The 14,849-nt window shown below is 39.1% G+C and overlaps 1 protein-coding gene across 3 annotated transcripts in view; it reads left to right on the forward strand.

The window, feature by feature from the left end:
- Window positions 1-14,849, forward strand: part of N4BP1 (NEDD4 binding protein 1) — a 44,127-nt gene that overhangs the window by 14,744 nt on the left and 14,534 nt on the right. For all 3 annotated transcript variants that reach the window (XM_027617569.2, XM_027617567.2, XM_027617568.2), the window contains exon 2: window positions 12,056-13,746. In XM_027617569.2, the coding sequence (XP_027473370.1) occupies window positions 12,056-13,746 (1,691 nt within the window). The remainder of the gene's footprint in view (window positions 1-12,055; window positions 13,747-14,849) is intronic.

A 14,849-nucleotide genomic window follows, 5' to 3' on the forward strand; every position in this document is an offset into this window, starting at 1 on the left:
TTAAAATTAGGAAATAAGGAATATACCAAAATAATATATGCACGTGGTTAAAACAAAAAAGTAGTACTGAGGGTTTTTATAAGGAACAATAACAGTCCCTTCTACTTCCTAAAGGCAACTACTTTTTACTGTTTTTAGCTGTTTGTTTTGATGGTTACCTAAAGAATTATAAATATACTGCTATTTCTTATAAATTTTAGGCATTATCCACTTTCTTTAAGATAGATGAGGTGGGGCACCTGGGTGGCTCAGTTGGTTAAGCAGCCAGCTCTTGGTTTTGGCTCAGGTCAGGATCTCGTGGTCCTGGATCGAGCCCCTCATCGAGCTCTGCACTCATGTGGAGTCTGCTTCAGATTCTCTCTCCCTCACCCTCCCACTCACTCTCACTCTCTCTTTATCTCAAATGAATAAATAAAATCTTCAAAAAAAAAAAAAGATCAGTGAGGCAAAAACTACCCCCCATTTTCCCATTTACTATGGTCTGAATATTTGTGTTCTGTCACAATTCATGTGGTGAAATCCCAATGCCCGATATGATGGTGTTAGGAGGTGGGGCTTTGGGGAGGTGATTAGGTCAGGAGGGGCTTGAATGAAGTTAATACCCTTATAAAAGAGGCCCGGGAGAACTCCTTTGCTTCTTCCATCACGTGGAAATACAACAAGAGGTCTGTACCCGGAAAGAGAGCCCTCACCGGAGCACACTGGCCCTCTGATCTTAGGCTTCCAGCCATCAGAACTGTGAGAAATAAATTTCTGTTGTGGGCGCCTGGGTGGCTCAGATGGTTGAGCGTCTGCCTTCGGCTCAGGTCATGATCCCAGGGTCCTGGGATCGAGTCCTGCATCGGGCTCCCTGCTCCTTGGGAGCCTGCTTCTCCCTCTGCCTCTCTCTCTCTCTCTCTCTGTCTCTCATGAATAAATAAAATCTTTAAAAAAAAATAAAAAATAAATAAATAAATAAATAAATAAATTTCTGTTGTTTCTAAGACACCCCGTCTGGTATTTTGTTATAGCAGCCTGAATGGACTAAGACACCAGTATAGTTATTTATTTTTAGTTAAAGCAAGAAGCAAGGTTTATATAGTAAAATGACTTCTGTAAATATTAACTGCAAAGCCCAGTACTGTATTACATTATGTTTTCCTTCTGATATAGCTTTTAATTTTTACTATAATTTATCTGCCCTATTTTCATCTGCTTGTGAAATATGATTTAAACACATCCGTAATATTGTACAAATACTCCTTTATATCAGCTACTCATTGAACTGCCTTTTCTGGGAGAACGTCCCTTGAGCCTCCTTCCCTCCTCCACTCAGCTAGTTGCTCGGCTTGTTTGCCGCACAGCTATAGTTTTTGGACTTCTATTTGCCAGTCTTGGATTGAATATACTAATTACTTCATCTCCCTTATTTTTGGTGGCCTTCATCTTGAAATAGTTCTTCAAGAAAACAGTCTGTGGGAGTAATTTTGTTGGCTTTTAGCATGTCTGGAAATGTCTTTAGTGTGGATGGTAGACAGTTACGGATTGAAAATCACTTTCCCTCAGAATCTTGAATGTGTTGCCATCCTTCTCCCCCATTCGTCCAGATCTGCTGTGAGAAGGTCGGATATTCCGACTGTCATACTTTTATATGTGTCCTGTTCCCTTCCTGTCCCCCGGATTTTTTTCTTGTGGGCTTTTAAAGAGTAATCATGCTTGGATAGTCTGTGGACCCTAAGATGGTATCAGTGTGCTTTAGTTCCCAGACCGGATTTGATGTAATTTTTTCACTGGTCATACATGGGTCTTGTGTATTTTAGTTCCAGGAAATTGTTTGTTTTAAGTCTTTATTAATTGCCATTCTGTTTTTGTTTTTGGTTTTGGTTTTTGGTTTTTTTGGAATGTCAGTTATTTGGATTTTGGATATCATGTATGGACCCTTAAAGTTTCTTTTCCCTCCTGTTTTTTACTTTGTTTTTTGTGGTACTTTTGGAGAGCTTTCTTCCACTATGTCTTTGAAATTCTTCTGTGGACTTTTATTTTGGTCATCATATCCTTAATTTACTAGTACTCTTATTTTAATTGTCTTTCTTTAGCATCTTGATTTTTGTTATATGAATTCATTATTGTCGTATATCTTTTTGAAAGCACTAATTAAACTTTTGTTGAAGTTTTCTTTCCTACCCTGCATTCAGTACCTAGTTTCCCTCTATTTTATGTTCTACTCTATTGGTTCCTGTCTTTCATATTTGAGATCTTATTCTGACATGGGTCCTTTTTTATATTTCATATGGAATCTGAAAAACTAGTTGGAAGCCTTGTGTCTGGGCAGGATCTGTTGCTAGGTGGGCTTTACAACTTGGATCAATTTGAGAGTTAGCCCTTGTTTGAGAGGATACTTGTTTTAGAAGCCTTTTATCTGGAGAAGAAACCTCTTCTCTCCAGGTTGGCTAATTGCTGGCATTTCACTGAGTGGGTGTGATCAACTTTTTCTCATCCAGTGGCTGCACAGTAGTCTCAACAGTTTTTGACTCATGTGAATTCAGCCATGCACTTACTTAGGCTAAACAGGCAGCATTACTTAAATATTAACAGGTAGCCAGGAGATTCTAGTTCTGAGGAAGATAGAACAAGCATACTCTACCCTGTCACTTCTACTGAATATAGTTAGAAAACCTGGATAGAATGCATGGTGCAGCTAATATGAGGGCTCTGAAAAGTAAACAGTAGGCAGACTGGATTAGAAAACCAGAATTCAGAGCACCACCAAACCAGTGGTGAGTTTGCCACTTTTTCCTCTCTTTTGTCCCCCAGCCTGAATTCAGCACAGCTCAACCTGGAAGTGAAATGAGCACCAAGGCATAGAAAGAGCAGTAGGAGAAGCCCTCCAGTTTGGACTCCAGGGGCAGAAAAGGGAGCACCTAATAGAAGGCAAAGGCCATTTTCTTCATTCCAATGCATACCAGCTTCCAGACAATCTTGTGACTGTGGCAGGGGGAGGTTGCAGGAACCAAAGTTCTGAGGGAGGAGAACCTTCCTCTCCAATTGGTGGAGTTGTGGTCTCAAGAGGATGGGGCCAGCCTCATTACTTTCTCTGTGTGTGTCCCCTGGGATGACCCAGGCACAGCTGCAGAATGCAAGGCAAAGTGGGGTAACCAAAGCCCCAGCTTTCTAACTGGAGGACTGGAAAAAAGAGCCTCAGGGAACCAGAAAGCACTAAAAATATGGCAGAGAGGGAGGAGCTCAGAAAAGTGACTCCATGAAGTTTGTTGATGATCTCCTGGGTTTATCCCTAAACTACACATGTGTGGATCTACTTTTCATCAGGATGACAAAGACTTTTGAAAACTGAACTAACCTACCATCTAGGTTCCAGATTGGCCTCTGGTAGCACATATGCGGAACAGGTACAGATAACATCTCAGAGACTTTAAAAACTGAATTGACACTGGAATCACAGCTTACTGAAGACAGGTTGCAGCTTGCAGCCTGAATCTAACTAGGTTAATTACCTGCTGGAACAGAAGTATCGACATTCATCCTAGGATTTAAATAAGACTCAGAGTCTCATAATATTCAGAATGAATACAATACAGAATTACTTGGCATGTGAAGAACAAGGAAAATATCAACTCTCCTGAGAAAAGACAGCAGACACCAGTGCCAAGATGACACAGATGTTAGAATCTTCTAACAAAGACTTTTGTTTTATCTTTTTAAGATTTATTTATTTGAGAGCATGCCCACGAGCTGGGGAGGGGGGGCAGTACGAGAGAATCTCAAGCAGACTCCCTGCAAAGCGCAGAGCCCAACTCGGGGCTGGATCTCACAACCCTGAGATCATGACCTGAGCCAGAATCAAGAGTCGGATGCTCAATTGACTGAGCCACCCAGGCGCCCTTACCTACCTGTCTGTCTGTCTATCTATCTATCTATCTATCTATCTGTCTGTCTGTCTGTCTATCTATCTCCACACCCATTGTGGAGCCCATTGTAGAGCCCAATGCGGAGCTTGAACTCATCCTGATCAAGAGATCTGAGCTCAGATCAGGACTCGGACACTTAACCAAAGCCATCCAGGTATCCCATCTAACAAAGACTTTAAAAACATCTATTATAAAAATGCTCCCACAGACAATCACAAATATTCTTAAAAGTAATTAAATAATAGAAGGTTTCAGTGGAGAAATAGAAGATACAAAGAACCGAGGGAGGCGCCTGGGTGGCTCAGTCGTTAAGCGTCTGCCTTTGGCTTAGGTCATGATTCCAGGGTCCTGGGATAGAGTCCCACATCAGGCTCCCTGCTCAGCAGTAGGCCTGCTTCTCTCTCTCCCACTCCCCCTACTTGTGTTCCCTCTCTCACTGTCTCTCTCTGTCAAATAAATAAATAAAATCTTAAAAAATAAAAAGATACAAAGAACCAAATGGAAAGGTTAGCAGTGAAAAATACAATAACCTAAATTAAAAACTCACTGGATAGGCTTGATTTTAAAATGTAGGTGACAGAAGAGTCAGTGAGTTTGAAGATAGAAAGTAGAAGTTATCCAATCTGAATGAGAGGAGACAGGAGTGTGGCGCTAAAAAAATTTGGAGAAATAATGGCTGAAGACTTCCAAAATCTGGCAGAAGATGTAAACATATAATTTAAGAAGCTCAGTGAACACAAACAGAATAAGCTCCAAGACTTCCACACCCAGATGTCATAACCACAGTGCTGAAAACTGAAGACAAATGAAAAATTATGAAAGCATCTAGAAAAAAACACATGTAGAGTAACAGCAGTTAGAATGAGTATAGGTTTCTCATCAGAAACCACAGAGGCCAGAGAAGTGGCACAATATTTTTGAAGTAGTAAAAAACAAAACACACAAAAAAATGTTGACCAAAAATTCCCTATCCAGTGAAGTTATCCTTCAAGAATGAAAGTGGAATAAAGCATGATAAAAATTCTCAGTTGCAGAAAAACTAAAATGAAATCATTGCCAGTAGCCTGCTCCAAAAGAATTGGTAAAGGAAGTGCTTCAGACAGAAATGATAAATATCTGGATAAATATAATAGATTACTTTCTCCTCTTGAGTTCTTTAAAATGAGTTAATGGTTGAAAACAAAATTTATAACATAGTCTGATGGGATTTCAAATATATATATACATGTAATTTATGTGATAACTGTAACATACAAGGGAGGGCAGAGAGAATGGAGACCAAGATTAAGGATGATAGTGGTGTTCTAAAATTTATACCCAGGGGATTTTAAGTTACGCAAGTGACTGAATGATGGCGTGGAGAAGTCAATGCCACTGAGGGAAGATTTTGATCATTCATATCTCCCAGGAGAAGGATGCATACTTCACTGTGCTGGGCTACAGGTGAAGCATCAAGTTTTGGTCAGGAGGCAGAAGCAGGAGCAAGGCAGGATAGGATAAACCACTTAGAATTGGCTAGTTTGGGTAATTCTAGTGGGCTTTGGGGCATAAAGACTGCTCTTAGTTGTCTGGTTTCTGGCCCAGGCTTGATACAGGGTAGGGGAAATATTGGCTTAGTGTGTGAGTTAGATAAGGAGATGGGTGTGGGGTGGGGGGCCCACAGCCCTAGATCGGTCAGTCTGCCCACATGTCCACCCCTGATAGAAATCAGAGGTAAGTCTCTCCTCAGGTCTGAAAGGCCCCCTAAGATGTCAGAACAACTTAAGATACAGAAAATAAAAGAATGGCTAGTGCAGATGATAAGGTTTATACATTCTTCTTGAAATGATAAAATACTGACTTTGAAGTGGATCATTTATGTTATAATTGATAGCATGACCACTTTAAAAACATACAAAGAGATATAGTAAAAAATGCAATAAATTATAATACTAAAAAATATCTGTATAATGAAAAAGAAGGCCAGGTAAGGAAAAAAAGGAATTAGAAGTAGGGAACAAACAAAATAAATACATGGTGGACTTAAACCCAAACAATAATTTCATTAAAAGTAAATAGTATAAACACACCAATTAAAAGAGATTGTCAGAGTGGATTTAAAAAACATAACCAAACTATATGGTGTCTTCATGAAAGTTATTCAAATATAATGATACAGGTAAGTTAAAATGAGCGTAAAACATACTGTGCAGCCATTAATCAGAACAAAGCTGGAATGGCAATATTACTGTCAGACAAAGCCTTCAGAGCAAAGAGGAGTATTTACATAGTGATAAGAGAGTCCATTCACCAAGAAGACCTAACAGTGCTTAAATGTGTATATTCCTAACAGTACAGCTGCAAAATATATGAAGCAAAACCTGGGAGAACTGACAGGGGAAATGGATACAATTATAATTGGAAACCTCAGTATTCTCTCAGCAAATGACAAAACCATCAGAAGATCAGCAAGAGGGGCGCCTGGGTGGCTCAGTCGTTAAGCATCTGCCTTTGGCTCAGGTCATGATCCCAGGGTCCTGGGATGGAACCCCCATCAGGCTCCCTGTTTGGTGGGAAGTCTGCTTCTCCCTCTCCCACTCCCCCTGCTTGTGTTCCCTCTCTAGCTGTCTCTCTCTCTCTCTCTCTCTCATATAAATAAAATCTTTATAAAAAAAAAAAAAGATGAGCAGGAATAAGAACTCAACATCATTAGCCAGCCAGGTCCAAATAGATGTGTGTTTGAACATTGCCCAACAGTCGCAGAATGCACGGTCTTTCCAAGTACCCACAGAACATCCGTCAAGATAGACCATATCCTGGGCCATAAAACAAATCTCAACAAATTTAAAATATAGAAGTCATTTAGTGTCTTAAGTTCTCTGATTACCAAGGAATCAAACTAGAAATCAATAACAGAGATAACCAGAAAATCTCCAAATATTTGGAAACTAAACAACACTCTTCTGAATATTGAATAATTTCTAGAGAAATTTAAAAAATACGTTGAACTAAATAAAAATGAAAATACAGCATATCAAAATGTGTGGGATGCAGCTTAAAGTAGTGCTGATTTATAACATAACTACTTTAGAAAAGAATAAAGTGTCAAATCCATAATTGAAGCTCCCACTTTTAGGAACTAGAAAAAGAAGAGCAAAATAAGTGCAGAGCAAGCAACAGGAGGGAAATAGCAGAAGTCAACAAATTTGGAAAAAACAAACAATAGAGAAAAATCAGTGAGATAACAAGCTTGTTCTTTGGGGGAAAAAAAATCAGTAAAATTCACCTCTTAGCAACCCTTAAGAAAGCAGACATGAATTACTAATATCAGGAATGAAACAGGGTATCAACTGTAGAGTAGGACCTGCAGACATCAAAAAGATACGGAAACACTACAAACAACTGCACGCATAAAGTTGACAGCTTAGTGAAATTGGCCAATTCCTCAAAAAGTACAAACTACCATAACTTACCCAACATGAAATAGATAATTTGAATAGACTTATAGCTATTAAGGAAATTGAATTAATACTTTGAAAATTCTTATAAAAGAAATCTCCAGGCCCAGGTTGTTTCACCGGAGAAGTCTACAAAATGTTTTGGAAAGAATTAACATCAGTTCTACACAATCTTATCTAGAAAATACAAGAGGAGAGAATACTTTCCTTCTTCACTCACTCATTATTATCCTGATGCTAAAACCAGACAAAGATGGCACAAAAGTGGAAAACTACAGACTAAAGTCCCTCATGAATATAGTTGCAAAAGATGCAAAAATTCTTAACAAAATATTAGCAAGTAGAATTCATCAATATATTTACATATCAGGACTAAGTGGCAATCATTCCAGGGATACAAGGCTGATTCAGTATTCAAAAAATGCACTTGCACTAAGGCTGGAGAAGTAAAGTCACATGAGAACAGTTGATACAGTAAATAAAGCATTTAACAAGTTTCAGTACCTATTCATATTTCTGTTCCTAGATAAGTAGGAAACATATTGACTTCCTCAACATGATTTTTTTTAAGTATATGAAAATCTAACATCATAGGGGCACCTGGGTGACTCGGTTGAGTGTCTGCCTTCAGCTCGGGTTGTGAACTCAGGGTCCTCCTGCCACTTGTGTGCATGCTCTCTCAAATAAATAAGCAAAATCTTATTAAAAAAAAAAAAATCCCAAGGAGTCTATAAGAAAAAAATCCTAGAACTAGAAATAATAGGTTTAGCAAGGTCACAGGATACATGATCAAAATCTCTTTGTCTCTATTACCAGTGAACACATAGAAATCAAAATTAAAATAGAGTGCCATGTTTGGTCACTCCAAAAAATGAAATATTTGGATATACAGGGTTTGTATGCTCAAAATTATAAAACACTGATGAAAGAAGGCAGAGATCTAGAGAAACAGACTTTGTTCTTACAGCAGAAGACTCAGCAAATGTCTTTTATCCTCACGTCAGTGTGCTAGTTTAACACAACTGCTAAACGATAGCTAAACAAGATTATTCTAAAATTTATATGGAAAGGCAAAGGAACTAGAATAAGAACAATTTTAAAATTAATAAAATAGCAGTTACTATTACTATCCAATTTCAAGACGTTATATAATTACAGTAATCAAGATGGTGTGGCATTGGTGAAGGGAAAGATACCTAAGTCAGTGGAACAGAATAGGAACCCAGAAATAGCCTGACACAAGTATAACCAACTGATTTTTGATACCTGCAAAAGTAATTAAATAGAGGAAAGATAGTCTTTTCAAGAAACATTGCTGGAATTAGATATCCATAAGCAAAAACATGAACCTCAGCCTAAATCTCACATCTTATATGAAAACCAACTCAAAATGGGTTGTAGATTTAAATGTAAAACTTCTGGAAGATTAACATAGGAGAAACCTCTGGGAACTGGGGCTTGGTGAAGAAAAAAGCCAACAAACTAGACTTCCTTAAAATTAAAAACTTCTCCTGTCACAAAAGACCCTGTTAAGAGGATGAAAAAACAAACTATGGAACAAAATATTTGTAAGCTGCATATCTGAGAAAGGATTCCTGTCTTTCTAGAATATATCAAGAACTCCCAAAACCCAGCATAAAACCCAAATATTCCAGTTAGAAAATGGACCAAAAAATCGAGCAGACAGTTCACCGAAGAGGGAATATAGATGGCAAATAGCAAATAACACATGGAAAGATGTTCAACATCACTTGCCATTAGGGAAGTATAAACTAAGACCATGATGAGATACACTACACTCTTAATAGAACAGCTAAAATAAAAAATAGTAGTGATATCAAGTGCTGGTGAGGATAAGAAACTGGATCTCTCGATTGCATACATGGCTAGTGGAAATGTAAAATGGTAGAGCTGTTATGGAGCACAGTTTGGCAGTTCCTTGAAATACAAACATGCACTTACCGTATGGCCCAGCAGTTGCGCTGCTGGGCATTTATCCCAGAGAAATGAGAAGTTAATGAAAGAGAAGTGAAAACCTGTTCGTGAAAATCGTTCATAGTAGCTTCATTGTAATAACTCCAAACAGAAACAACCAAAATGCCACTCGGTAGATAGTGGTTAAAAACCTGTAGGTCATCTGTATCATGGAATAGTACTCAGCGATAAATAGGAATGAGCTTGATAAATGCAACAGCTTGGGTGGGTTTCAAGAGCATCATGTTGAGTGAAAAAGGCCAGTCTTGGGGCTCCTGGGTGGCTCAGTGGTTAAGCGTCTGCCTTCGGCTCAGGTCATGATCCCACGGCCCTGGGATTGAGCCCTACATCAGGCTCCCTGCTCAGTGGGGAGCCTGCTTCACCTTCTCCCTCTGCTGCTCTCTCTGCTTGTGCTTTCTCTTGTTCTCTGTCAAATAAATAAGATCTTAAAAAAAAAAAAAGACCAATCTCAAAAGGCAGAAATTATATAATTCTATTTATATAACATTCTTGAAGTCACAATATAATAGAGACAAAAACAGATTGGCAGTTGTCAGGGGGGTAGGGACGGTGTGGGTGGAGGTAAGGGTAAATATTGGACTAAAAAGGGGTGGCATGAAGGTAATCTTTGTGGTGATGGAGTAATTTCGTATCTTGATTGCAGTGGTATTTGCTTGAATGTGATAAAATAGCACAGAGCTATGTACACACTGTATCAGTGTGAGTACCCTGATTTTGATACTGTGCTGTAATTAGGTAAGATACAAGTGTGATTGGAGAGGACTAGGTGAAGAGTACACAGAACCTTTATGTCCTGTCTGCCCCTTCCTGGAAAGCTAGGATTATTTCAAAATAAAAATGTTTTGTTTTGTTTTGTTTTTTTTTAAAGATTTTATTTATTTATTCATGAGAGACAGAGGGGGGGGGAGAGAGAGAGAGAAGCAGAGGGAGAAGCAGGCTCCCAAGGAGCAGGGAGCCCGATGCGGGACTCGATCCCAGGACCTCGGGATCATGACCTGAGCCGAAGGCAGATGCCCAACCATCTGAGCCACCCAGGCGCCCAAAATAAAAATGTTTTTAAAGAGAAACAACTTCAAAACACAACCTAAATGCAGCGTAGGTTCAAACAAGCGGTAGTAAAATGTCCATTTTGGAGGTGTTCAGGGATGCTGACATCAATATTTAGCACTCTGCTTGCACATTCAGGAAAAAAGGATGTTTGGTTACTGTACTTTTGTGTTTAACACAGTTATCGTGTCACAAAACTAGCAGGCTGCTCTAATAAACAACCAGTGCTCCTCTGTCCAGCACCAATCATCTCCTGTCTTTACCACCAAGCCCACTGACTTGTTTATCCAGGGGACATAAGGAAGCAAAGATCTCATGACAACATTATACAGCTTAGATCAGGCTTTTCCTCTGCGACATCTTCCTCCTGTTTCTGGACTTTTATCTACTCACAGGAATGTTCTACATGTGTGAACAAGGGATTGGTGTATGAATTCTCCCTGAAGTCATGTGACCACTGTGACACCAAGCAGGCGGTGGGGGTAGGGCCCCAGACCCTCGCCCGCACCAGTGCCGCACACGCTGAGCTCTTCAGTAGCACCATTTGGGGGAGCACCATTCTGATTTTCCTGTCAAGTATGGGTCATGTGTTGCCAGGCTCATTTCTTATAAATGTCCACTAATAAGTTAGGAGTGTTATTATTTAGGAAGCACTTACTAGATGCAAGACAGTGTCGTCAGAACTTTATTATCTCATCGAATTTTCTCAAAACACCTGGGATTGCACCGTCTTCCTCTCGCTCTGACAGTTGGGGACATGGGGTTAGAGGGGCTGCGGAAGTTTAGCAAGGCCCCCAGACTCCCATGGCTGGGGTTTGAGCCCAAGAACGGACTCTAGTGCCCACGTTACTAAGTGTATCCCACCATGCCTGTGTGTGTGCATGCATGTTCAGTGTTCAGGTCATTCACACTTAGGCCTCTGGGAATAACCTAATTGGTGGAGAACCCAGTTTCCTTTCTTAACTCACTGAGGCCTTGTTTAATACCAAATTTACTAGAAACTCTGGTTTTCTATCTAAGAGGGGCAGTACTGTCCAGCACTCTCTGGTTCTTGATATTTAGGTCTACATTTAAACAGTCTGGCCTTTCTATTAAAAAAAAAAAAAGACAAAATTATATAGAGTATGCATTGTTCCAGACAGCTGGGGAAAAAATTTTGGGTTTTTTTGTTTTTGTTTTTTTTTAAGGCCCTGAGAATCTCTGTTTGTTTTATCTGGAAACTAAGGGCAGTAGTAGCAAAGCAAAAGTCAAGGTTTATTCTGGAGTAAATTGACTTGTTAATCTTATCTCTTAATTATGTCATTGTATTAATAAATGCGTGGTAGCAAGCAAAAATGTTTGTTGTTTATAGATGTAAATAAGTCCAGTCTTGTCCTTATCCACTGCAGTTGGGCAGACCCGAAAGATCACATTGCAAGATACATTATTGAAAATGTTATGAACACCTGCTTTTTAGACTTAAAGGCAAAGTTTTCAAGTCCAACGGAAATGATTAAGCAACTTATGTCTGTTATCTTGAATCTTTTATTTACAACATGGCATTTTTTTTCCCAAGTTATTAGCATGCTTTTGCTTTTTGTACAGCTTGACGTTTGTAATTACATGTGTAACATAATGGGTGCTATAAAGAGCTTTTGTAAATTGATCTAATTTCTTATCTCCTCTTTACAGGAATATATTAAAGGAATCTGTGAACCTGAACTAGAAGAAAGAGAATGTTACCCCAAGGCCATGCACTGCATTTTTGTTGGGGCCCAGAGCCTGTTTCTGAAGAGCTTGATTCAGGACACCTGTGCTGATCTTTGCATTCTGGACATTGGTCTTCTTGGCATCAGAGGAAGTGCCGAAGCTGTGGTCATGGCTAGGAGTCACATTCAGCAGTTTGTAAAACTCTTTGAGAATAATGAGAATCTACCCAACAGTCAGAAAGAATCTGAGGTGAAAAGGGAATTTAAACAATTTGTTGAAGCTCGTGCAGATAACTATACAATGGACTTGTTGATTCTGCCCACTTCCTTGAAAAAGGAGCTTTTGACACTCACACAAGGTGAGGAGAATTTATTTGAAATGGGAGATGATGATGTTATTGAAATTAGAGATTCTAAACAAGCAGAGTTTCCACAGGATGCTGCCACAGGGCTGAATATTTCCAGAGATGAAATTGTTTTGCAGGAAGATGCAAGAAATAAAGCTGGCACTCCTGTTTCTGAGCTTACAAAACAAATGGACACGGTCTTTTCTAGTTCACAAGATGTCCTTTTTGTTCCAATAAATGGTCTAACCCCAGATGAAGAGGCACTTTCCAAAGACAGAATTTGTCACAAAAGGAGATTTTCTGATTCTGAAGAAAGGCATACCAAGAAACAGTTTTCTTTGGAAAACGTTCAAGAGGGGGAGCTTCTACATGACGGTAAGACATTAGCTGCAAGTGTAATCATTGACTTATCTGATTCTTCTGCTGATCCTGAAAATTTAAGTCCAGATGTAAAGGACACTACTGAGGAAATGGAATACAACATCCTCGTAAACTTTTTTAAAACCATGGGCTACTCCCAAGAAATTGTTGAAAAGGTCATTAGGGAGTATGGGCCATCTACTGAACCATTATTGCTCTTAGAAGAAATTGAAAAAGAAAATAAAAGATTCCAAGAAGACAGAGAATTTTCACCTGGTACTGTGTATCCAGAGACCAACAGAACCAAAAACAAAGGTGTTTGTAGCAGCATAAATGAGCTTACAACGGATTCCACCCCAAAGAAAACACAAACTCACACACAGCAAAATGTGGTAGAAAAATTTTCTCAGTTACCATTCAAAGAATCAAAACCATGTACCTCAAATTGCAAAATTAATACTTTCAGAACAGTGCCAATAGAACAGAAACAAGAAATCTGGAGTTCAAACCAGAATTACGTTTCTAACATGGACCTTGAAACTGATGGCCTTTCACCCTCTGTTGTCCCTTCAAGTCCCAAAGAAGTTGTCAGTTTTGTTTCAAGAGGAGCTTCAAATCATCAGCCCAGAATTCCAGTTTTTCCTGAAAACGGTTTGCAGCAGCAAGCAGAGCCCTTACATCCAAGTAATATGAAGTCTGCCTGTGAAAACCGTTCAGGGTGTTGTAGCTCTCCCCAGTCTAAGCCAAATTGTCCACCGCTTTCTCCACCGATGCCACTGCCCCAGTTGTTACCTTCAGTTATTGACGCAAGGTTGGCCGGAATGTCTGATCATATTGATTCCTCAGTCACTGGCGTTCAAAGGTTCCGAGATACTCTGAAAGTACCTTACAAGCTGGAATTAAAAAATGAGCCAGGAAGAACGGATTTGAAGCACATTGTTATAGATGGGAGCAATGTCGCAATTACGTAAGTCCACTCTCTGCAAGTTACATTATAGTTGTAAATAGGGTCCTAAGCAGTGTCTCAGAATTACATGCAGTTGTAGGAACTTAGGCTATGCATCTGTCTAGTTGATCGATTTTCTTACCTGGGAAAAAAAAAAACACCACAAAACGGCTGTTTGGAAAGTTGTGTTATTCCATCTTCTGGAGTTGTAAACTTTGCTTTTCATCCTGCTGAACCTCTATTTCTGAGGACGAGAGATGATAGAAAATTTGTCTTCACTTTGCATTGCCTAGTCAGCGATAAACAGTACAGAGATTTTTAAATCATTAGCTTCTTTTTTTTTCTAATCGTTAGGTTCTTAATACCATGAATGTCATTAGGTTCTGAATACAAGGATGCAGCTTAAAGCCAAAAAAGATTTTTCTGTCTCTTTATACTACAGCGTGTTAGGTCTCTAGGCAGGAGTGCAGTGATAATGGATGTGCTGTATTTCTGTTGTACTTTGTTGATAGAGTGATAGCAATTGCCTTTCTAAGGAAATTCATCAGTTTGAGCTTCTTTATGGTCCTCTGCTGCTACTAAAAGCTTGTATATTTGCTTTTAGTAAAAAAGAGTTAAATGATCATTTTTATTTAACCTGTCTTGGAACCCTCTGAAGAGTCTGATTTTATACATCTGGTACAGGATTGGATTTCTTCTCTAAGGGGTGGTTTAATACAGTGACTGTGAAGAGGAGAGGGGGTCAAGTTAGAGTATCTGCCCCATTGTTTGACCTCACGTAGGTTTTTGCCTGCTGAATTTCACTTGCTGTAATTTGTTGTCTTTTGCCCTGTCCTAAAGGGCATCTTTATCATGCCATTTCAACAACTGGTAGGTAAAGTCTCTCTCCAGTTTTCAAAATCAGTCACTCCGTTGATTTTGAAGAAGTTTGCACGGTCTGGCATTTTAAGTGGCTGTCATTTAAGAAAAGGGGCACCTGGACATGGGATGAAGATGGTGATACACTTTTCTGAATTTTAGTGAATAGTGTGTGTGACCTCTCTCCTAGGAATTCTATAAGTGTTATATATTTATTTTTTGTTTTGTTAATTTTTACTAGAATTTTCAAACAAATACATTAAAAG

The sequence above is a fragment of the Zalophus californianus genome, chromosome 17, assembly GCF_009762305.2.
Source record: "Zalophus californianus isolate mZalCal1 chromosome 17, mZalCal1.pri.v2, whole genome shotgun sequence".
NCBI lineage: Eukaryota > Metazoa > Chordata > Mammalia > Carnivora > Otariidae > Zalophus > Zalophus californianus.